General features: G+C 34.7%; 1 protein-coding gene across 5 annotated transcripts in view; it reads right to left on the reverse strand.

The window, feature by feature from the left end:
* LOC109051845 (fibronectin type-III domain-containing protein 3a-like) overlaps positions 1-26626 on the reverse strand; it is a 78747-nt gene that overhangs the window by 15901 nt on the left and 36220 nt on the right. For 3 of the 5 annotated variants that reach the window (XM_042739010.1, XM_042739013.1, XM_042739011.1), the window contains 9 exons: positions 13175-13251; positions 12550-12801; positions 11002-11308; positions 9346-9404; positions 4025-4194; positions 3708-3767; positions 565-703; positions 424-477; positions 179-303 (listed from right to left, as the gene is read on the reverse strand). In XM_042739010.1, the coding sequence (XP_042594944.1) occupies positions 179-303; positions 424-477; positions 565-703; positions 3708-3767; positions 4025-4194; positions 9346-9404; positions 11002-11308; positions 12550-12801; positions 13175-13251 (1243 nt within the window). Of the gene's footprint in view, positions 1-178; positions 304-423; positions 478-564; positions 704-3707; positions 3768-4024; positions 4195-9345; positions 9405-11001; positions 11309-12549; positions 12802-13174; positions 13252-14462; positions 14640-26626 lie in introns of those variants that run through there. The other 2 variants (XM_042739014.1, XM_042739012.1) reach the window with 2 other exon arrangements.

Here is a 26626-nt window from a genome sequence, read left to right on the forward strand (position 1 = left end):
TGCATCATGCAAATTATACACTGCCGTAACTTATTTGTGTTTTTTTCCTCTCAACAATGCAATTTTGACCAGGTACAGGATTTTGCCATCAGCAGGTATAGAAAAAAGTGAAATCTGAACACTTTTATAATTTCTTTAGGAGCTGGATGTAGGATCATTTTGACACATTGATACGTACCTCACCCCCATGTCATTTTTGGCTGCCAGCCGAAAAGAATATCTGGAAGCTGTGGAGAGTTTGGTGAGTCTGTACTGCTTCTGAGGGCCGTAGTAGCACTGTTCAAACGTATCCGTCCCCTTCCCCTGTACACAGATCACAGCCAGGATTAGCACCACATGCTTAAACCTCACCTCTCAGACACCAGTTTTTTTAAAAGTTAACTTTTTGAGAAATATGAAAACAGCAATAACAAAATAACGTACCTCATCCCACTGAAGGATATAGTTTTGGATTTTGGAACCGTTGTCACATGGAGCCTAGACAAAAAATGTGTCAGTTTAAATATGAAATATGACATTTATGTGGGACAGTTAATGTGCCAGTGTGTTAAGGTTTGTACATACCTTCCATTGCAGGACAAGGCTGCTCTTTGTGCCGCTGGCTTTGCGTGGCGGGCTGGGCTTGTCTGGCTCACAGCTCAGAGTGGTGAAGCTCACAGGCTCTGAAGGGATGCCTTGTAAACAGTTACACATGGCCTGGACCCTAAATATACACACACACACACACACACACTTGTATTAGAATATAGAAACAATAAAATTAGCAACAGTAAAGAAAGGAATAGTTTTAGATCTTAGAAATTTTATTTATAAAGACTGAATATTTTTGTAACATAACTACATTTATTATTATTATTATTATTATTATTATTATTATTATTATTATTATTATTATTATTATACAAGGATACCATGGTGAGGAAATCTTTCCCACTAATTAATAAACTTGTAACAACATCGATATTACCAATTACATTGCACATTTTACAAGATAAGACATTTTTTCAGTGTCGCTCAGGATCTGTGCTTATTTTGATCTTTTACTTAAGATCTCTTATTCCATCCCTGATTATTTTTTTTAGATGGTGTTTTTTTTTTGAATGTTCCTATAAAGATTTTTTTACTAGTAAACTGGCCGATTCCGACACCGATTTCCGATTTTTTTTTATCTTTAAGCAACAAACAAGAAAGAAGGAAAGTGTGCATAAACAAGATTTTGGCTATCGAAAACAATAACCGTAACCATCTGAAATTAATGGCAGTAACTGCACAGTAAGTAGCCTACATTCAATACAAACATAGATGGTACAGACATCAGCATTTAGCTTTTGTTTTTGAATTGGGTTGAAACTACATAGAACTGGCCTTAAATTAAAAGATTAACTGTAACCATGTGAAATTAAAGGCAACAGCTGCATAGTTCTAAAATCCGAACAACACAATCAACACATATTCAATATGATGTTTCTTAATCAGCATTCAGTATTTTAGTTTTTAAATTTGGTTTTAAATTAAAAAAAGGTCTTTACCAGTGAGACTAAATAAGTATGCTATATAAATACATAAATACATGCGAATAAAACAAAGATGCAAAGTGTTTAATTCATCCAATTAAAAAAATAAATAAATAGGGTAATGATTCACATCTATATTTTTTACTTGAGCCAATGAAAAATAAATAACTATTTGTTCAAGTTAAAAAAAAAATATATAGATGTTAATCATTAGCCTAAAATGTTTTAATTGGATGAATGAAACACTTTTTTCAGTGTGCTACAGCAGGTGATTTCTAAATCAAATTAAGTCAATGTAATTTTAAGGTAATATAAATAATAATAAATAAAAAGATAATAAAAATAATCATCATATACAGAACTGAAATTTACTTCTGGCTTCTCAAACGTGTATGCACGTATGTTCTACTTTACAAAAAAAAAAAAAAAAAAAAGCATTTCAGTTTTGTCACAGTTTAGTTTGTTTCGTTTCTCATCCAACACGCGAGAAGTTGAGCTGAACATCCCTTCACTGTCTCCGCTTGTGTAGGGCGCGGACAGGTACAGTACGCTTGCGCAGCTTCATTGAGTGCAGGAAAGGGGCTCTTATTTGTGCGCCAGTACACCAGCGGCTGTTCACTTCCTGCTATCTGTGCCTCAGACATGTAACTCTGCACTTCCAGTGCTGAATGGCTGCCCGTGTCCTGCGCACAGATTTCGAAATACTGCGAAATACACATGACTTGTGAAGAAAAAATAAATAAATAAATAAATAAATAAATAAAATAAAATAAAATAAAATACTTTTATATATATATATATATATATATATATATATATATATATATATATATATACACACATACAGTACAGACCAAAAGTTTGGAAACATTACTATTTTTAATGTTTTTGAAAGAAGTTTCTTCTGCTCATCAAGCCTGCATTTATTTGATCAAAAATACAGAAAAAACAGTAATATTGTGAAATATTATTCCAACTTAAATAATAGTTTTCTATTTGAATATACTTTAAAAAAAAAAATTTATTCCTGTGATGCGAAGCTGAATTTTCAGCATCATTACTCCAGCCTTCAGTGTCACATGTAACATCCAGTCTATCACATGATCATTTAGAAATCATTCTAATATTCTGATTTATTATGAGTGTTGGAAACAGTTCTGCTAATATATTTGATGAATAAAAGGTTAAAAAGAACTGCATTTATTCAAAATAAAAATAAAAAATTCTAATAATATATATTCTAATAATATATTTTCTTTACTATCACTTTTTATCAATTTAACACATCCTTACTGAATAAAAGTATTGATTTTATTTAAAAAAAAAGAAAAGAAAGAAAATTACTGACCCCAAATTACTGACCAGTAGTGTATATTGTTATTACAAAATATTTATATTTTAAAAACATAGCTTCTTTTTTTATTTTTAATTTTTTTTACTTTTTATTCATCAAAGTATCCTAAAAAAGTATCACATGTTCTGAAAAAATATTAAGCAGCAGAACTGTTTCCAACTTTGATAATGAATCATCATATTAGAATGATTTCTAAAGGATCATGTGATATTAATCCTAAAAATTCAGCTTTGCATCACAGAAATAAATGATAATTTAAAGTATAATAAATTTAAAAACAATTATTTTAAATTGTAATAATATATCACAATATAAATTTTTTTTTCTGTATTTTTGATCAAATAAATGCAGCCTTTATGAGCAGAAGAAACTTATTTCAAAAACATTAAAATTAGTAATGTTTCCAAACTTTTGGTCTGTACTGTATATATAAAATAAATGCAGGCTTGATGAGCAGAAGAAACTTATTTCAAAAACATTAAAAATAAGATATTTTTTTTTTTTTTTCACAAGTCATGTGAAGAGCACAGTATATACCTGTGTTGTAACACAATTAAATAAAAAAAGACCTTTGGATTACCCCTTACTTTAAAACAAATGTTTAACTTCTTGCACAATAATAGAACAAAGACAAACTCACTTTTTATTAAACAGGAATATTGCTAAATAGGCACTATCACTGACTACTACGGCAAGCCTATTAATATATCTATATATTTCTAAACAATTTTATTCATAAAGGAGTGTTATTATTGACGGAGCTTTGCTATAAAAGCTAGAATGTGTAAAACAAATTCTAATAATGTCTTGTGTATTTAAAAGTCGAAACAGACACAAACCTGACATGGTAGTCTGTTGCTGGTCTCAAGTCTTGTAAGGTTGCACTTAGTTCCACATCACTGACACAAGCAAAAGAAAGAAAATATTAGTAACATTTTTCGCAAAATGTAAACAACAACTCTTCAGTATTCATCTACTATTGTGAACTTAAAAGAGCTGCATGTCAAGTTAACTGCTGTTGAACTTCAGCCATCAATGACTTTAGAAAACCCACAGCAAACCACATAAAACAACAGCAAGTTCCTCAACTGCACCCACACCTTCTCCACATCCTGCTCAGACCTCCTCCGCAGCAGGACATGGAGCGTCATCTCACCTGTAGGCGCTCTTGTACTTCCCGTCCTTGCCACTGTACGAGACGGAGACCTCATACGTGAAGCTAGGCTCCGCAGGGTCTTCTTCTCCCTCTTTGGGCTCATCGTCACCTTCTGTCCTTGATGGGGCCACCCAACTCAAACTGACCCCTCTGGCCTGGATGTCTGTCACCTGATGATGCAATAGTTTTTACATGCAGCACTACATCTAATGCAAACCTTTCAGTTCGCCTATTCAAAATATTATACTGAGCTAGTTTCAAATTAAACTTCTACTGGATTAAAAGTTGTCAGACAGATTTTAAATGATCAGTTGATTAGAAAAACGACTCTCACAAAAAGTTTAGGGGTGCACCGATACCAAAATTCCTGCCGATACTATTTGTATTATTTTATATAGACCTCAATAACATTATTTGGATTTGAGGTTACATTTAAATTTGGACATTTCTAGTGTTTTAGAGATAAAATTTTCTATTGCAAGTTAAAACAAAGTGAATCTAAATGTAAAAAACATAGGAAATTAGTATGTATTAACAGCCCAAATTCAGCTGATAGAAGTCCGACATTGACCCATAAGATAAATTATTTGAAAATCTCTAACATCATCAAAAAATATAGCACCATTTGTGCATCACTAAGGCTACGTCCACACGAAGCCAGAGCTTTCCCTATCCGATCTTTTTTTTTCCTCGTCTCAAGAAATATCTGCGTCCACACGAAACCAAAAAACTGACACAAAACGATGTAGTATACATGCTAAACCAGCACAAAGATACACTAAAAATGGAGAAGACTTGGACTATGCGCATAAACCTTGCGCGTAGTATACAAAGAACATGGAACAATACATTTATTAATCAGTGTTAATGTTAGTTAATAAAAAAAGACAATCGTTCAGTGTTCGTTCTTGTTTTTGTTGCTGTTGCTGCGGTGTCTGACTAGGGGCGAGATGTGGGTTGATGACATCATCGTTTCAGAAAATATATGGATTCGTTGTCAAAACGCAAGGGCGGCATTTTCAAATTTATCCACTCTGGGACCCGGTTTAAAAAAATATCAGTTTCACTCTCCCAAAACGCCGGATATGTGTGTACGAAACTCATATACGATACAAAATTCATGCATATATAGCGAAACGCGTCTCCGTGTGGACGGAGCATCGCCTGAATCCTTTTTTAGGCAAATTTGTACTCGCAAATGCCCGAAGTTGTTGCATTCTGAAAAGCGACAGATTTAATTTTTTTACACAAAGCAAACATCGGTAGAATTCTTTACATTTGTATCTGCAAACTTGCATAAAAGTCTTTGTAATTATGCAAAACTAACTTTTGTTCAATTTGATTTGTAGCGCTAATAATTTATGAATACCCTATGGACTACAGATTTTTAAAGAAGTTCAACAATATTCAAAAAAGATGGAATATCTATTTTTCCACATTTATCATATTTGGTTCACCAGATGAGTCTCATAATCTGTCATAAAAGTTATTGGCTGGGTTTTTGGTTTATGTCAGCATTACACATTACAAATTCAAGAGCTGAATAAAAGATTGATGTCAGGATCCATCATGGCAAATTAAAGAAAATATCGGTAACATTCCCTGCAACTGTGCCTGCAAACTTGCATAGATTGGCTTTCTGGTCTCCTCTGGTAAATATAGCAAAAAGGAAGAGCAAAACAACAATTATTTTCTTAATTGACTTGTCAATGGATTGTCTGTGCAATTAGTCTATCTCAAAGAAGACCTTTATAATTTGCCTGATTTTAGGTCATGTCCCCAGACAGACGGATGAGTGAATGTGACGCACAAGGACAGCCAAGGGACTGTATATGCAGACAAAAGAAAAAGTTTTAAATGAGTGAAAACTGATGTTACAAGATGCATGATTGATTCAAACTCAATTTTGTCTGATTCAGTGAAATCCATTTTGTTGTGTTTAACTACTTTCAGAGGTAAGTTGCTCCCAGGGGCTAATTGGCTATATATTTAGCTACACGCACATGTTTGGGAAATACAAAGTCTGCTTGTTTTGCCTGGAAAGAGTCACTTTAGTTTATTTTAATCACATGCGGCACTTCCCCTCCGGAACAAAAGAGAACTCCTGTTATGCAAGAAGGAATATTTTTAGCTTTATTCCAGTCGAGAAACAAGTGTCTTCTTTAGTTATGGATGCATGACTATGTACCTTTCGGGTTTTCAGAATAGCTCAAGATTGCACAGATTACTAGGCCAAAACTGACTTAAAAAGAACCTATCTATGTGCACCATGGGGCATGATTCTCTCCCTCTAAACTTTTCACAACAACTTTTCTCACTGCAGAGTTGTGAAAATAATCTTTCGGTTACTGATGCAACTGAACTACATAAATCTGACCAATAAGTTTGACTTATCATTCTGAGCAGGCAAAATATGTGACAATAAATATAGTAGGTAATGTTCTATGAGCTGCAAGGTTAGCATACTTTGCGAAAATTAACATGAAATGCATTTGCCTAATACTTACCTCATAAATTCAGGAAAAAATGGTCATTATGCAAAACTAACTCTTGTAGACCTTTTCAATTGATTTGTGGTGGTCTTAATTTATTAATTCTTCACAGAGTTACTCTTTTCCACTTTTTCTCATAATCATTTTATTCCTTATCCACCAAATTTGTCTAACAATCTTCAGACTAAGCCTCACTAAAGTTATTGGCAAGATATTTGGTTTTTGCAATTGTTTCTCCCAAAAGACGTCAACAGAATTGAATAAAAGATGGAAGTCAAAGTCCAAAGACATTAATTTTACAATTTCAGTCAATTTATATTTATATTTATATATATATATATATATATATATATATATATATATATATATATATATATATATATATATATATATATATAAATAAAATATAAATAAATAAATTCATTAATTAAAGTATTTATTTAATTTCACATTTTTTTAAACAAATAATAGATTTTTGGAGGGATATGACCTGGAAACAATGAAATAAAATGAACCTCTTTTCTAAATTCTTGCATGCCAATGGTGTTAAAGAGCTTGTGTACTGTACTGTATTTTGTGAAAATTATTTAGAACAGCATGCTTAACTGGCCTTTTTAAAATGTATTTGTAGTGCCCCTATAATTTATTCATATCTCATGGACCACTAAAATGAAAAAAAAAATAAAAAAAAAATCATAATCTTGAATGTGTAATGAAAAAGGATCAGTAATCATAATTATAGTGAAATGGACAGGGCTGTTTCGCCAAAGCTGAAGTCACTGTTTCATGAAAACACCAATAAACCAGATCCCAGCACACCAGACAAGACAGCCATTTAGCTTCCTCTATGAATCAAATCAAATGCAGCATTAATGACCCATTACGGAGAGCCATTACTGTCTTCTTGTGGGGACTGTAATCATGCATGGATGTAGAGTTTTTGAGACCGTGGAAATGACTGTCATTAAGAAAACTGTTGACGCAGCAAGAGGCCATACAGTTCTTCAGAAGGTGGTTTCTCAGAGAGAGTGGTGTCAAATGTAGCATAAAGGCCTCTCAAATAGCCCACTAAGAAGAACAGTATGCCATAACATGACGATTATGCCAGTGATAGACTAATGCATTGACCAGGCAGGCTGATTGATATACCAATATTTGGCCAGTGTGAGATTGTCCACCCTTTCAAAATATCAAGCCCCGTCAGTGGATCCATTTTCAAACATTTTGAGGGAATTATGTTCAATAAATAGTGTAAAATAAGTGTTCCCAATAAATAACATTATTTTGCTTTTCCACCACAAAGTTTGCAAGTCAAGTAATTAGCCATTACCTATTTCGAAATTATCTCAAACCATGGTTAGACTGTAAGCAAGCAGAAAAATGCATTTCAACTTCATCAGGCTTGAAAGGTAACATGTGGACTGCTTCATCTCTGGATAAATCTGTCAATCTTCTGTGGTTCGCCTGCTCATCAAAGAGTGGCCTTTTATTGTGGCCAGCCTAAGGCACACCTGTGCAATAATCATGCTGTCTAATCAACATCTAGATATGCCACACCTGTGAGATGGATGGATTATCTCGGCAAAGGAGAAGTGCTCACTTACAGATTTAGACAGATTTGTGAACAATATTTGAGAGAAATAGGCCTTTTGTGTACATAGAAAACGTCTTAGATCTTTGAGTTCAGTTAATGAAAAATGGGGGCAAAATCAAAAGTGCTGCGTTTATAATTTTGTTCAGTGTATAGTCCAAAAACGGCTGTTCCTAATATTTAACTCAGTAAGGATGCTTTTATTTCATAAAAAATAAAAACAGTAATATTGTGAAATATTATTGAAATGTGTTCATTTAAAATGACGTCTCCTGTTTTAATATTTAGAATAAACTGTAGAATAAATGAAGCATTGCTAATTGTAATTTACACCTGTGATGGCAAAGGTGAATTTTCAGTATCATTACTCCAGTCTTCAGTGTCACATGATTCTCAAAATCATTCTAACATGCCGATTTGCTGCTCAAGAAGCAACTGTTATTATCATGAAAGTTAAAAACAAGCCTGTTTTCTAAATATTTAAACTGTGCTATGTTTTTTTAGGATCCTTTGAAGAATAGAAAGTTAAAAAAAAGCATTAAGGCTGATTTATACTTCTGCGTCGAAACTACGCCGTAGGTGCACCTCTCCAAAAATTTCACAGCACTTCAAATCTACGCGGACCGCAAGGGCTGTGATTGGTCTGCTTGTACCCCCCCTCCATATGTATTTGAGTTTTGTGTGTGTGTTTTTGCAATTTAATATATTTTAATGTTACACCTTCTTATTTAAAATAAAACAAACATCTTCTGCTGTTCCGTTGTCGTCTCTTTTTTTGTAGTTTTAAATAAATTATCTGTTCTTTGATATTTATTTGCCGCAGTCACGGCTGATGCTTCACAGACAAGCTGCTTCGGCTTTTGTCTTGGTACTGTGGGTAACACAAGCAACATGCCCGTGGACACTGCAGACGGTTTGCATGTGTACTGTACGTCGATGCGGACAACGATGCAGAAGTAAAAATGAAAACCGACGCACAGCCTACAGCATAGAGGCTACGGCGTATGTCCTACGCAGAAGTATAAATCAGCCTTTAGTTTGAAACAGAAATACTGAACTTATACATGTCACTTTTAATCATTTTAACTCTTCCTTTCTGAATAAAAGTAAATTATTAAAATACCAGGTAACTGCTAAAAATGCTTAAGAAAACTAAAAGTTAACATTAAAGGAAAATCCAAACACAAAATATGCACATAAATATTAACAAAGGAACATTAAAATAAAGTTCTGCTTACCACTGGCTTGCAGATGGAGTTTAATCGTTCCTGGAGAGCTTTAGCTTCTTCATCCAGTTCTACATTAAAAAAAAAAACAATATCTAGATAAGATGACTTCTTTATCAATTGTTTCATAAAAAGGCCAAGGCTTCACATTCAAGCCTGCCTCTTTAATCACATAAAAGGCATTTATTTTCCATGAATGGATTAATAGATACATCAGCTAAGTTTAGCCAGCGTATAGTTCCTCCAGGCTGGACTTGGTTAGCGCTGATAAATGACTGAGACAGTGCAGAGGTAATTACAGCTAATGTTATCTGCACCAGCCTAAAGCTGAAGGAGCTAATGAGACCAGAGAGGAGCTGCTTGGGCCTGTTTACAGCGGGCCGGAGAGAGGGCATATCCCTGGAGCCCCGTTAAATCTTCCAGTGGGCTTCTGGATGGACTTCTACCTGGAACCTGAGATATAATCATCCTAGGAAAAAGACTTAATGGGACATTGATGTCTGTTAATGCTAATAGCTATTTCCTAATATATCACCATCAGCGATCGCACGCATAACTCTGGTTATTAATTGAGAGAGAGATAAATAGTAAATATTAAATTCCCTGATCATTTTTAAGCAAGTTTATCTTTTAATTATATGTGTTAGAAGATTATCATTAAAATCTAATTTGTAAAGCTGTTTTCATGCTAAAATGTGATACTAGTTGATACTAAATAGCTGATTTATGCAAACCTATTAATGCAACATGACTATATATCTATAAATTATACCTCACAATCAGTCTAATAGACTGTAGTGTGGTTGAAAGGTCTGAGACAATACTTAAAAACTTTTTCATTTAATCCTTAAAATACACAGTGTTGGATTTAAACTGATGTAAAGTAAAAGAAAGTAGTAGTATTTGATTAGTATTATCTAATAAAATGTAAGCAAATAAGTGGACAGTGACCATGTCAACTGATATTGTTTAACTTTCAGTACATCACTCTTTTTACTTAATTATTTTATTGATTATATCATTTGTAACAAAAAGGTCAAATAAAACAAGTAAAAAAGAAAACTAAAAATCTAAACAAAAAAACAAAATGAAACAAACTAGTGCTGTCAAAACATTAATCACATACAAAATAAAAGTTTTTGTTTGCATAATATGTGTGTCCTGTATATATTTATTATGTATATATAAATACACACACATATTTATATATATTTTTTGAAAAAATTTACATGTACTTACATGTCTATATTTATATTGATAATTTATAGTATAAATAAATTTAATATATAAAAATTTTTCTGAAATATATACATGCCTGTGTGTGTATTTATATATACATAATAAACAGCACACATACATATATTATGTAAACAAAAACATTTATTTTGTATGCGATTAATCGTTTGACAGCACTAAAACAAACAAAACAAAACTCTTATTAAATCATGATAAATAAATGTAATTATTTCTTTGCCACTGGTGTCTCATATTGCTGATTCTACTATTCTACGAAAGCAATAAGACACAAGAGACAGCGTGTTACATTTTTTCACACAGATTTTAGGCACTCTGCTTCACACCTCTTAACTGTGGTAAAAACACTGTAACACAGCATCCTGTGGCTTAATACTTAACTCTAATGGCTCTAGGAACCCTAATTTATTCTACCTCCAGATTCTGTCTCCTTCCCTCTCTCTGGACTTTTGCCCAGGGCTGTGACAGCAGTGCTGGGCTGTGCTTGCTCCTCTGCGCCCTTACCCCCCAGTCCGTTCTGGAGATCTCCTCCTGACGGCGGCGTCCCGCGGCTCTTCTGTGGGGATGGAGGCGGACTGTCTTTGGAGAGGGCCATGCCTCCACCTCCCCCTCCACCCGTCCCCTGCCTCTCCTTCAGTTTCTTCTGCAGGCGCTCGTAGGTTTTGCTAGCCCTTTCATCTCTGTGAGCAAATGCCGCACGTCCATGTGGAGGGTGAGTATCTGAGGAAATTGGAAAACAGAGAGAAATGCAAGGAATAATGTAAAACGGATAGTTGAATTATTGAAAAATGATACACAGGTGATAATAATACTGCCAATTTGTGCAAAGTGTATGCCTTTGGATACATTTGGATAAATTTATAAACACTTTAGCATTTTTTTATATATATATATATATATATATATATATATATATATATATATATATATATATATATATATGATATATATATATATAAAGCTGTACAAAGATGAAATGCAAAAAAAAATTGGGAATTAGGGTCTGTAGGTAGTATAATTAAGTAAAAACAATAGCAATTTATGATAGTCTGTTATGTACAGTGCTATTTTGGTGTTATTTATACCCTGTTGGAGCATTTATTAATATTTTTTAATTTGCTTAAATTTTTACATTTTTAGTAAAATTGTATTTATTTATTTTAAACATTGTTATTTAGCTTTCATTTATTTTTATTTCAGTTTAGGTTTTAGTAATTTTAGTGCTTTAAAATTATTTACTTAGTTGACAAGGGAACATTTCAAATTTTTGTTTTTCATCTAAGATTTAAATATTATTTTAGCTATAGTAGTTTTAGTTCCAATCAACACTAACAACACCAATTATGCCATTAATATTAATAAAACAAAAATATTGTCATTGTTCTTATTTTTATTTTCTCTTTATTACTGACTGTTTACGTGAAAAGCTTCATTATTAAATACTCTAATATTTAACTCAAAAACTTAACCTCAATATTTTATAAAAACAAACTAAATGCCATTGACTTAATTTACTTTATTATGTATTAATATTAACATGAACAGTATTATTAATATTCACACACGTTAAATGACTGATATTAAATTATTATATAATTAACTCTTAGTAATTAAATTTTAATATATTTATTACTAGATATATTTATTAGTTAATTTTTATGTAAAATTTGTGTTTTGAATAACATTTTGTATAACATAAAAATATTAGTAAAGTGAGTCGAGCCTATGGTAAAGGTAAGTGCTCCCTAAGGAATTTGTTCTTGTTGTGTTCAGTATTTACTGGCAACATATTTCATAGCTTTCAGTCTTTCAGCTTTGAATCCATAACCTATCCTAGGCCTATATTTTTTCCTTGAAGAATCAGCAGTGGCGCAGCATGCCATCCTCACTCTTGGTGAGGCAAAAGTGTGTGTGTGTGTGTGTGTGTGTGTGTGTGTGTGTGTGTGTGTTTTTTGTGTGTGCCTGCTCTGAGTAGATGGTCGTGTGTGCCGGATGGTACTGGGAGATGTACTGTGGGTTCATATCTCCGGTTCCTCCAGCCATGCCTGAGTACAGGTGAGGAGGAGGGTGCATGATATGTGGGTGGGGGATGAAGGCCTGCAGGTGGGCGTGGGGCGGCGGAGGGGGCGGGTGGTGAAGCGGGGAATGGCCCCCCGGGTGAAATTCCGTCTGAGGTAAGACCAACACCCGCCTTACTCCATTCTCCTCAATGATCTAAATCAAAAGACAGAGAGAAAATTACACAAGACATACCGCACATACCATTCTTTTAGCCTGATTTGAGTTAAAGATTTTGATATCTTGTTGAAATGTACAGCATTTTAGAAATTGTTTTGTTTGATCTGTTCCAGTTCTAGCTCTTTTAAAGGCAGGAATGTGTCCTAAGGCAGCATCATTTTGCAGACTAATGTCAGCAACAGCCTTCACTTTGACAGTGCCTATGATGCCAGAAAACACTGCTAGAGAGGACGCTTAAATGGTTTGAAAAAGGGCCAATGTAAATTAGACTGAAAATTGCATCCTTTTCACCAAACAAAAATAACGACTCCCATAAAAACAATATAAAACTAGTTCTGTAATGACTCACCTGTTGAACGTATCCAGGAGGCACATAGATTTGAGGCACTGAACCGTTTGGGGACATCATGGGAACCTGAGCAGGACCTGTAGAGGAAACATTATGAACAATAAATATAAAAAAGTCAAACACACACCATGTCATGACGCATTTATTTCTATAGCGCTTTATACAATAGAAATTGATTTAAAGCAGAGCATGTCATCTAAAGTGCATTGCTCCCTAAATCACGTTTTTACTTTAGTAATGTGATGCATATTTCAGAGTGAAACAGAACTTGTTTTATTAAATATATATACACATACATACACACACATACATTAAATCATTCAGAGAGGATTTCGGAATTATAAGGTATAAGGAAAATGTTAGCAATTTTTAATTGAAAAAAAAAAAAAAAAATGACGTGGTATAACCTTCATATGATCACTGAAATTGTGATTTTTCAAAACCATACTGAACCAACATTAATACAAAGGTTGTATTTCTAAGAACCTTGAACTAAATTTTTCCTTTTCATTATCTCGGACACTCATTGACCAGTGTGAGTAAATACAACCCTCTACATTGCGAGTAAACATGGTTATAAAGTTGTAATTCTAATTACTTAAGTTCTATTATTAAATACTTTTATGATTATTATAATGCTTGACTGACTGATGTTAAGAGTGTACTTTCAGATATTTAAAAAACTGTGCCTTTACTATACAGTATATACATACATACACACACAACACACACACACACACACATATATATATGGCAGTCTGGCGAGTAAACTAAAAACTTTACTAGCCAATGGCGATTCAATTGCCAAGGTGTCTGTAGAGGGTTGAAATAACAGTGATGATGAAAGAAAATGTTTGGAGTGAACTTTAAATACAAACCAGGTCAGAAAACCTGTTATTTTTGGGTCATATTTACTGCTGTGTGCAGTTCACATTCACATCAAAGGAGTTTTAGTTTTTGCCCCAACATTGATAAGCATATTTAGCATGTCAGTGCGAATAATTCCTGACATTTACTTAGCTGGGTAAAGAAACACACTGAGCTGAATGTGTCTGCATAGCAGTTGATAAAACGGCAGAGTCGGTGGAAGTTTTAGTACTGGAGTGTCTGTACAGGAAAAAACTGCGACTCAGCAAAGCCTGTTACAGATCAGCTCTTTCATGCATTGCTTTGCAATCTGACACTTTCACTTTCAGAAAAAACTCGCAGAGCTTGTTAGACCTGGATGATGCAAAGGACAGCAAACACACACACAAATAAAGGCAAAAGGACACAAGTAAACACAGACCTCCGTCCTGCTGTGCAGGTGTAGTTCCTTCACTCATGGTAAAAGGGCAAAGCAACAGAGAAAATAACAGTCCTCCATGAAGAATAGGAATGTGTGTGTGGGTTTGTATTTGTTTGTCATCCTCTTCCCTCTCTTTAGTGCAAAGGTTTCTACAGTAGCTCCACCTTTCCAAACTAGATCCTTCAGTCACAGGTAAAAGGTAAAAGTCCTCTGCACTACAACTACAGAATAAGGCGTCAAGGTTTGGCTGACATGATCAAGTTAACTACTGCTAATATATACACCATAATCACACTGTTCTGTGAGCAAAAAATACATAAATTAATAAATAAATAAAATGAAATAAAAAAAAATATTTAAAATAAATAAAATTAATAAAAAAAAAAGAAAACAACCTTTTTTTTTAATTTTATATAAGAATTAAAAAATTCTTACATGCCCCACACAGCAACATGGACTCTTAAAGGGAATGCTTTTTTAAAGGGTTAAATCTTAGCAATTATTTATCACTAGCCCTTTTAAAGGGATAGTTCACCCAAAATTTATAAATTCTCAACTGTTTGCTTAATGTTTAAAATCTCTTCTTTTATGTTGAACATAAAGGCATTTTACAGGTTTGAAACAAGTGAAGGGTGAGTAAATGATGACAGAATTTTCTAAAACAATTTTTATCTTATATCAGTGGATAAATAATTTAACATAGGGCATGGCCAATATATTAAAAAAGAAAAAAAAAAAACCAGATATTGGTCAATAACAAAAATGTCATTGATATACTGATGACAGTGTTTTACTTATTTTAAATAAATAAAATATACATAATATTAAAAAAATGTTGTCAAGTCAGGTCACCTTTATTCATATAGTGCTTTTAACAATACCGATTGTGTCAAAGCAGCTTTACAGAATTCAATAGGAAAAATTGTGTAATAATGCAAAACAGTAAACACTCAATTTTCATTAAAAAAAAGAAAGAAAAAAAAGTACTTTATTACAACAAAGACAACATATTATGTTTTATTTAGTGGGATATTATGTTCTCTGCTTTATTTTATATGTTAACTGATCATGGCCAAGTCATAGATTTTTATTTGTTAATGTAATGGTTTTACAAATCTCTCATTTATAATATAGCATTTTTCCTCTGTGTTTTTTGATAGTCAGACAGCAGCAGAATTACAAATGACCATTCTGTCTTAACATTTAGATCACTAGTATTCAAGTCACATTTTCCACAAATTTCTCTCATGTTGTCTTTCATGGAAACTGCAGCACTATTATTTGTACAAGCTATGCCAGAGAAACACAATGAAAAGATAAAATTGGGCCTAAGCACCTGGATGTAGCATAATGGAAGAACACACTGACCTGCTCTGCTCAACCTGACCATAAACAAACCTTATTAATCTAGCCAGAGCCAGGAGAGCCCTGTCCTAATATTTCCATTAGCTGAGGACCCTCGCAATCCACCTGAGCATCAGGAAACTGATCTACACAGCATTCGATTACAGTCAAGATTGTTTTTAAACATCATATCGCCGACATACACCAAGGATGTCAGATAAACACACAAACATGGGGTGGTTTAGTGCTTCTTGTTTCGACATCATGTGTCACTCTTGTATTAGATCACATCCTTCTCGACCAGATCGCGGCTGTTTTCATTCCATGAACAGACTAACTCACATAAACAGCAAGTGCTTGATGGAAGTAATTACGGCGTGCACAAGCCATCGCTGCTCTATAATCAGCGTCAAAGTGGGTCTCTGTGTATAAATGAGTGTGTATGTGGTTGGTGATAGGTTCAAAACAGAAATGTCTGAGTAACTCTTGAATTTTACATTGGACATGAACTATGTTTTGAGGGTTATGCAAATCAGTCCCATATAGGAATTTCATTGGGTTTTGGAAATAAGAGATTAATGCAATGTAGCAATGAGCTAACTTCAAGGTAATGCCAACACAACGACATGCACAACAAACAGGGACAGAAATCATCAAATTTAATTAAGTTCATTTAATGGATCTGACAGCAATTCTTTCAGTATTTTAAGGGGAAATATTTGTAATAAATTGCACTGCCAAAAAATGAGAATTTTGATAAATAAACTAAAATTATTGCAAACTACGTCTTCGCTCACACCTTTTAAATTACTTTTTTTAAAGTCTTTAAGAGGTGGCATAAATGCAATGAAATTAATAAACCGTTTACACAGACTATGATTTCATTTCCACAGTTAATATATATACATTCTGCAGTAAATATATATACAGGTGCATCTCAATAATTTAAACACTCGTGTGTACTGCTCAACACCCTATTTTGGGTAAAAATAGGAAAGATATTACTTTTCTCCAAAAAAAAACAGGAATCCCTAAATTATAGTTATTGATATCTTTATCACAATAAATATCAGAAATTATCGTGATACATTTTTAAGCCCATATCGCCCATCCCTAGCATCATTGGAAACAATGTGCTCAGTAATTAAAGAGGCAGGGTGGCGTTTCTGTTATTTGGTTTGTGACATCCTTTACGGGAAACGCCGAATCGCCAGAACACCGGCGTAAGGTGGTTCACTGCGCTTGGTCACCTGTCGCACCAGAACCGTTTTCGGAACCGAAACGTAGAAATTGCTCATGGTTCCGGAATAAGATCTGGTTCTCGGTTCTCAACCCTATTTAACTTCACTTTTTATCTAGTGTTATGGCTGAGGAAGTGACAGCAAATTTCTGACCAACATCATCAATCAACATTTTTTCTTTTTTGTAAAGTAATAGAAACACTATTGTGGATATTTTTATTTTACTGATGGGCAAAGACACACCCCCCTTGATTACATTTGCTATGTCCGACACATCATGTTCTCACGCAGTGAAAATACATCGTGGAGCAAAGAGGAAACTGACAACATGCTGGCAAACAAGACAGAGCAGGTTACTTTTGGTATGAAAAGTGTCAGATTTAAATTTTGTCTTTTTTTAAGGAATACAATTTATTCAAACAATAAAAAATAAAAAAATTGTGTCTCTTTAATGTGTTGTGACAGATTGCTGTAGCGCCTCAATTAAAGAGGCACATAAAGCGATCATCTATACTAATTATAGCATGAAATAAACCTGAATGAACATCAGAAGGTTCAAGTCCACCAATGTTAATCCACTATCCAGTCTGGTTTGATTGTTGGACAAAAATGGCAGATTCAGTGTTATGATTGGTCAGATCGCCTGTCAATCATTCACCCTGGGAAGGGTCAATTGGGAACTCTATTTTTGTTGTTGTTTCTGCTCACCACTATTGAAGTTTACCCAATGACAATGTCTGCTTCTGTGAACCCCACAAATGTGAAAAGGGTTTATTGACCTTAACTGTATGCTTAACTGTGTACTATTAATCCAGTCTGTGGCGACACCATCAAGCGTGTGTCACTGGTTGGGCTATACAAACACCCTGCTCTCTAGATACTGGGATCAGCTTTTAAAACACCATTTCGGTCAACCACTAATGCTAATATTTAAAAAAAAAAAATATACAACATTACTCAATAATGCATCCTATTAAAATCATTAGCCCGTCTTATAATAAGCCTTGTAGTACTACAAAGAGCATAGAGGACTATTAGCTCTTCACTTTGATGTGGAGTGCTGTGCTGGCTTTGAAGCCCATTTTAGGAGACGACTCAAGCGGACTAATTGATGACTAATGACTCAGACTAACGGCCCTGCGTCAGGTCACCTCAGAGCCAAAACACGTGGGAGGAATCTGATCCAATTCTACATCAGAGACCCTCCTGAGTAAGACGATCGATTTCTGATTTACGATATGGTTTGGCGGGGCGTGGAAAGATGCTAATGTCGCATCCGTTTGTGGCTGCATTTTCTACCAAGGGTGATTAGAGAGTCGTAGATGCATTGATTCCAGCGGTGTGCATGACAGTCTTTCCCAGTTTCACACACACACACACACACACATTGTGTAATTCATCCTATGTATCTTACACACATTATATATAATGGACAAACACAAACAACTAAATGAAGGAATGAATCAATGGAAGAATCAATGAATGAACTGCAAAAAGATAAGACAGATAGGAAGGTAAAAGGATGTATGAGCTATGAATGAAAATGAAGGATGGGCTAGGTGTGGAAAAAAGGGGGATGGGCTTGAAAGGAAAAAAAGACACCCACACTTTTACATCAGACTGACGCACAAGCACAGACAGAGATCAGACACAAAAGGCCACATCCCCCTCCCTCTTTCTGTTTCTTTCTCTCTCATTTCAGACCGCCCCACCAGAAGAGCATGAACGGTCATCTGTTCTGCTGACGTGGACCCCCAGTGCCAGCCTTTCAGAGGAAACATCAACAAACACGTAGAGGACAAGAAAAACACACACGCACTGAGCCAACAATAACTCCAAACAGGCAGTTCTGTTCTGAGAATAAACAGCTGTTAAATCTTTTCTATCTCTCTCAGACACAAACACAACCGAGAACCGACAAGTCTAAACAAAGTATCACTCAGCAACTCTGAAACACATTTTGAGGACTGGCTAGGAAAGCCAACATCATTGAGATCTGCTTACTAGAGCTGACGGCAAACACAAACCGATGAACCTTTGCGGCTCTCTCTTGATCTTCCGGATGTTCAGTAAATGCTCCAAATGCTCTAGCGAAATCAAATAAGATGAACAGGAAAACTAGGCTACGGCCTGACGGACGTGTCACTTGAGATGTTCAACATCTCGGCAATCTCATCCTCAGCTCATATCCTGACTAGGGATATGCCGGTATCAAATTTTCATGTTGCGATTAATTGATCATGTTTTACCACGGTATGCGGTATTATCATGGTATTGAAATTAAGTTTTAAAAAAAAGTGGTCATAATACAGTATAACAGTTTTTTTTCTTATAACAAAAATAACTGAACATTTAAATGCAATAAAGCAATACAAAAAATATATTTAAAGTTAAAAATTTTACACCGATTAAAGTGCAAAAGAACTTTAAAGACCCATAGGTATCACTTTACAATAAGACCTCATTAGTTAACCTTAGTTAATGCATCAACATTCACAATGAGCAATAGCTACATTTGCTACAGAAGTTACTAATCTTTGTTAAAAAATACAAGTCTTAGCTCATGTTAGCTCATTAAATAACACAGTTGCAACTTTCGATTTTAACAATGTGTTATTAAATATTGGAATACCTAAGATTAATGAATGTTCAGAAGAATTTTTCATTGGCAGTTTGTTAACTAATGAAGCCCTAATGTAAAGTGTTAATGGACAATAAAGAATCAAAACACTTTCAAACAATATCTAGGACATGTTATAGTCCTAGATTAAAATGGAAAAAAAATTATGGAAATATATAAAAAAAATTATGTTTTAGAAAGTAGCATCTGCTTTATTTATGGTGTTTCCAGGGTAAGGGCTGCAGTTTCTGCGGTTTGTCAGAGAGTGAATGTGCTTACATCAGTGTCTCTCACGTGTTCCTCCATGTGCTTCTTGTGCGTGCTTGTTTACATCAGAGTTCACACGGGTCTTTAAAGCAGCATACAAACGGTGTTGTGCATTTTGACCAGTTGATGGGAAAAGTATTCTTAAAATGCATTTCAAATTCTGAATAATTTGTAATATATAATTATTCTCGGTATTTGGAAGTGCCCACGATAACAATATTGTGCATATTCATTACCGCGATATATCGCATTACCGAATACCGGCACAAGTCTAATCCTGACAGAGAGTGCCAATGCTGCTCTCCATTTCTCAGTTGTAGTTTCTTAATAGATAAAATGTAGAATGCAGACAATGTAGTGGTCTTCCTTTAATCTTCAATAGTAATTAAAGAAGAGCACATTCCTCTAGATTATCTTCCGGTGATGGTGTTCCAGGCATGTCCAACTGGGAAGAGACCCCTGGGGAAGACTCAGGACACGCTGGAGGGGTTATATCTCTTGGCTGGCCAGGGAACACCTTGGGATCCCACAGGATGTGCTACAGGAAGTGGCCAGGAAAAAGGACGACATCCTTACTTAGCCTGCTGTCACCACTAACCAGGTCCTGGATAAGCGGCGGAAGATGGATGGATGGATGGATGGATGGACTTTTAAACCTAAGTAAAGGGTTAGCGTTCAGGTTACATAGAAACTAGAGAAACTGATAAAACCTCTTCTGGTGGTCGCCCAGTTGCTGTGTTCTTCGTTGCGAGTAGGTATTCCTTCTTGGATTTAACCATATCAAGCAGCAGATGTGAGCTTCATGATTATGGTTACTTTTCATAAAGTTCTACATGGAACTTTATTAGCGATCGCTCACGTCACCCTAAACCTCCAGCTCTAACTTGAAAATGAATGACGTCTAACTGATTTGTTGCTACAAATCACTGTCAGTGTGAATGCTCAAAATTGTGCTGTAATAAAATATTTAGTGAGTACTTTTACCTGGTTGCAATGTATATTAATTTAATTTGCAGGGTGTCATTTTGGCACCACTAGTACCACCAAATGAAATCACAAAAGAAAAGTTTCAAAAACTTGGCCAGCTTTTTAGTGCTTAGATAAACGGGTAGTCCTGGCCCAAACGTATGCCACTGGTCATGTTAACAGATGGATAGTCAAACAAACTTTGCAGACTGTAGTTCCAGTTGGTGCCACTAGTGTTGCAGAAATTGCGATTTATGCCATGTTGTAATTCCTAGATGATAATTTGGGATTTTCTACTTGGAGCCGTTTACATCTTCAGACTCAGAATTTTGAATTTCTATGGCAACACTATTAAAACCAAAATTAATGCAATTTAAGTAATCAATAGACAAACCACTATACATTTGTTATGCAAACACCTTATTAATAAGCTTACCGTTTATTTAGCAGGACATAAGATTTTACTCAACTCAGTATTGGCTACATTAAACTGTATTGAATATCTATAATTTTTACATTTTTCTTGCATTATTAAAGGTGCAATGTGTAATATTTACAACGATCTATTTACAGAAATGCAATATACTGTAATATACATAACTATGTTTTCAGAGGTGTATAAAGACCTTTCTTAATGAACCGTTATGTTTTTATTACCTTAGATTGAGCAATTTCTATCTACATACACCGCAGGTCCCCTTACATAGAAGTCGCCACCATGTTTCTACAGTAGCCCTAAACGGACAAACTGCCTGCTACAGAGCGCGTTTCATCACTTTGTTGTTCTTGCGAATAAAACACTGACACAATGATGAACAAGTACATTGTCAAGTACATTCGCAATAACACTGATTTATTGAATAATTAAGTAAATATAATTTTTTGATTTACCTTTGTAAAGAAATCTCATTGCTCTCTGCTTTCTTTACCGATGACATCTTTATCTGTGTGGGCCACCGTACCTTCCCTAAAGGGAGGGGTGAGTGGGGGACTAAGCCGTTGGTTGCAATTCGCAACCTTACCGCTAGATGCCGCTAAAAATTACACACTGCATCTTTAAGACATTAGCAATAGTTATTTATTAAAATAAAATATAAAATTTTAAATATTTCTACATGACGTTACAGCGGTCAAGCGGTACAAGTTGGAGCTCTAAAAAAATTGAGTTTACAAGTTGTAATAACGAGTTCTAGTAGGAAATGTAGCAATGATGGTATTGTGGTTATGGCAGTACACACTGGAGATTTAAGCATCAATACCTGATTTGATTGTGATTTTGTGACTCCGTACAGCATTATTTAACATTGAAAATTTGCGTCAAACTTGGTACAACAAAGTTTTCCAATCCTCTGGAAATTAATGTAACTAATGGAACATTTAACTTTGTCCTGGATCCAGTCTGGGTCTTGGCTCTTCGTTTCAGCTAATCCAACCTAAAACACTGGGAATGTGTCCACATTGTCTGGGTCTAATTACAACAGCCCTGGAAATAATCAAATCAAACACAGTTCCACCAACCCCTAGTCTATGCTAATTGCTAATTACAAAACATTAACCCAGCTCTAAACTGCAATTACTGATTATCTTTTGTCTGATTAGTTGTAACAATTTTCTTCCTCTTTTATGTGTAATGGAAGCTCTATTCTCTTAACACTTGCCACTGGTTGAGAGGGTCCTACAATGTTCCATTAGATTAGTGGATTAAAGAGTTGCCAACAGATTTAAAGGCAGGTGATACACAGTTTAGGTAAATGGATAGAAGGATTACCAAAGTACTGGTTATGCTTAGACAATACTAATTTAATGAACCACCTCCTCCTTTGCAGTATGGAGCAATTTAACAAAGGGTCTCTTCCTTTTTTTTAAATGCTAAATATCTTATTTGCATCCTCCACAGTGGCATAACAAGCTCCCCGTCATGCCCCGATGGACTGAGTGACGTTCTCTACATGCACGGAGGGAGAAAAAGACCACAGCGATGTTTATGGAACACAAGAAACTCGATTTGGCGAACATCCCACTGTCTCCTCTCATGATGCTTCAAAGAATAACACGAAGTCAAGCTTACTGGAATAACATGCTTTCTTCCTCATTCCTTGGAATGTATTCAATCGTGTATAAAAATTCCCTTGTCTATTTTCAAAAGCCCACACAGATTTATAAGTACACACCGCCCCAAGATTTGCAAAAAGACAACATGGCATGCAGAGGTGTACATGCATGAAGGATACAAAATAAGCGTATTGATTAAGCCTGTTGAACCCTGCAACCATCTAATTGTTGAAGGATCATCATCTCTCAAACAAAAAAGCTCTTGGATCTTTCTCCAAACCATCTCTCATCTTATTTCTCTCGCTCCCTCTCTCCATCTATCCCTAAAGGCTTCAGCAAAGTGGGATGAGTCATCGACTCATTCATTCCGAAAGCTACGGACTGCAGATGCAGTGAATGAAGCGTGTGAGGGAGAAACTGAGAGTGAATTCATAAACAAATATTACAATATCTTTCTGCAGAGACCCCACATATACAGAATCATCAGGTTCATTCATGAACCCCCAGCAGAACGATATTTCAACATTTTTTCAGAAAACCATTGTTACATAAATAGTCAAGTGATTTTACGAATGATTTGCACAAATTTATTGCTTTTAATTAATGAGGAGCACTGAAAACATTACATATTAATATTGGCCAATACTAGTTTAGTGTAGTTTTTTGGTCTGTCGCTACTTCTGTTTCATCACACTTTTAATTATTTGCTTTACAGGTAGTTAGTTCTATTAGCCTAATATTGGAAGCAGGGTACATAAATATTTTTCTGATTTACGTCTGACACATGTAGTGTATCACATGTCTATTACAGCGTCCATTGCGAACAACTATAGCGCTTGTTTGTTGTTTTTCGGAAAAAACATTTTTTTATTACACAGCACTCTGAGATACTTCATTCTGACTGATCAATTGCAACCTCCTCTGTGGTCAAATATTTATATATAATGGCCATTTAACTATAATTGGCTGCTGTTCCAGGCTACTCATTTTCTGCTGTGGTAGATTCAGGTGTTGTATCACTCCAGGGTCCTGTTTATTTCATAAAATATTCAACTCAAATGAATTCATTTTCAGTCAATTTACATATGGGTGTATCCCTAGTGCATCACAGTCTCTGTGTGAAAAGCATGCTCAGACTGTCATGCTCTTTAATATCAACCCGAAGGTAAACTATAATTTAGTTTAGTCTCAAATGAGAGTGAAACAAAGACTAACATGTTCTTTGATGTTGACCTATAGGAAAACAATAGTTCTGTTTAGTCTCAAATGAGTAATTTTGCCTTTTCATGCTTTGTGGGAGATAGAAGAGCTCTACTCACAGTTCAATGCTGATGGAATAAAGCTGCACTGTGTATCTGAACATGGTGACATTAGTAAGGGCTTCTCTGGATAGATGAATACATCGGGTCAGAGTACTCAGAGCTCACCGCTGGCTTCAGTCGCAATCCGAGCTGCCCTGAGTAACTCCTTATAAATACACCCACACAAATGTCCACTCACAGGGAATGTTCCTACCCATACACACATAAATGCACTATAATGCCTTCCAAAAAACATAACACAGTGGACGTCTGTGCCAACGCACACATCAGACAGCAGACACAACCATAAACACAACTTCTCTACCACATAGTCAGTATTTCATTTTTAGCTGTTAAAAAAATATAGTCCTACTGGCCTCACAACCCTTACCAATATACTGCAGCTGTACCATGTAGGGCCCTTTGAAATCTGTTAATTTTTTTCCTAAATTCCGTTTTATTTTCCAACTTTTTAATAGTTAAATTACATTTCCATTCATCAAAAAGCAAGACTATTTAATAAAAATCATGAAATGTATACATTTTCACATCAATTTCTTAAAAGTTTAACAAACTTTTGATTAATTCATTCAAAATTTGACAAATTCCATGACGTTCTGCGTTAAACTGTGAATTACTATGATTCCGTCCGCGTTTTCTGCATTGCGGAAATCATAGGGTCCTAACCATGATACACTATTGAAGCCTATTTATGCCCTGGTCTCTCTGAATACTCGATTCTGATTGGCTGGCTGGTGTTGATTAAATTTATTTAACTGCACAGGTAGTTCCAGGTCAGTTTAATCACGTTCTATGTTAATGCGCTTCCTATAAACATTGGTAACCATAGTAACATCTAACAAGTTGTAACCGGTCAAATATTGCAGTGCAAATATTATTATCATCTTTAATATGTGAATGTTGCCAAATGACCATGGCATAAGTGGGATAATCAATGGCTAGCTGTGCATTAAATGATTTGAATGCACTTCACGGAGGCAACCACCCTCCGCGCTTTGCCTCCATGTCGTGCATTCACATCGTTTAATGCACGATTATCCCTTAATAACGCTACATCATACTTTGGTAAATCATTATTATGTGATAAAAAGCCATAATTCTGACAAAGTTAATTATGAGATAAAAAGTCAAAATGATAACAATTATAATTAAGAAATAAAAAGTAATTATTGCAACATTACAATTACACAAGTTATGATGAGTGAAATTACAAGATACTAGTCATTACTATGAGACAAGTCAAAATTATGACATACTAAATCATAATTACAAAATATGCCATTTTTACAAGTTTTACGAGTTAAGTCAAAACTGACATAAGTTGAAATTTACAAAAAGTCAATTTTGACAACTTAAAATATGACTAAATCATATGGCAAAAAAAAAAAATTATGCTTTTTTTACCCACATAATTTCCTTTTTTGTCAAATCCATCTTTTTATCATTATTACGTCGAAATGTTGACTCATGTCATGATTATTGTTTACCAAAGCATGACTGGGATGACTGGATTGATGATATCTGATTGTAATATCATGTTAATCTATAGTGGTTGATAATACAATTAGCACTATTACTACCACTCATACATACATGAGTATTAAAGTTCCATCTGCAATTTATGCTACAACTAAGAAAGACCATGGTACTGTATTAACAAAAAAGGATGGTAATACAATGGTATGTTTATGGTTGTTCAGACAATGTGGAGAGAAGGAAAAAAAACAGATGATTCAGAGAAGTTTTCACATAATGAATATACAAGTTGTCTGCATCTTGTCCAGGTACAGACCAAATCTGAGCAGTGTTGCCCTGTGGATCTTTCTCTATGGTTACTAAAGTATTCCAGGTGGTTGCTAGACATCTGCTTACTGGCACAAGCCAAAAGAGTCAAAGTCTAAGTCCATGATGATATTCTGCTGCCAGTTACACGAAACCTCTTAAATTAAGAAAACTCTTTATTTGTCTAAGTGGTTTTGTGCATCTGGATGCTGTCGTTCAAATATGGCTCAGTTCCTTCACTACAAGTCTTTCTTCCACTAGGCATCCAAAATTAATTTCAGAAGTTTTTCTTTTTTTTTTTATAAGAACCCAACTCAGAAAGGTGTTATACTATAGAAAAACCTAGTTGTCTTTGCATTCACACCGGCCCTGACCACTCTGTTGTTTTGAATAAAAGAGAAAGATGTTTTATGCAATTTGTGCTTGACGATGACTACACAATTTAGCTTCACTGTATAATATGTCAAATAAATGTAAACTGGAGCGATGTGTTTCCAATGCACAATACAGTATACTAGTAAGCAATCCATACTCAGAAACACATCCTCAGTCAATTCTAAACATTTAACT

The sequence above is a fragment of the Cyprinus carpio genome, chromosome B15 (assembly GCF_018340385.1).
Source record: "Cyprinus carpio isolate SPL01 chromosome B15, ASM1834038v1, whole genome shotgun sequence".
Lineage (NCBI taxonomy): Eukaryota > Metazoa > Chordata > Actinopteri > Cypriniformes > Cyprinidae > Cyprinus > Cyprinus carpio.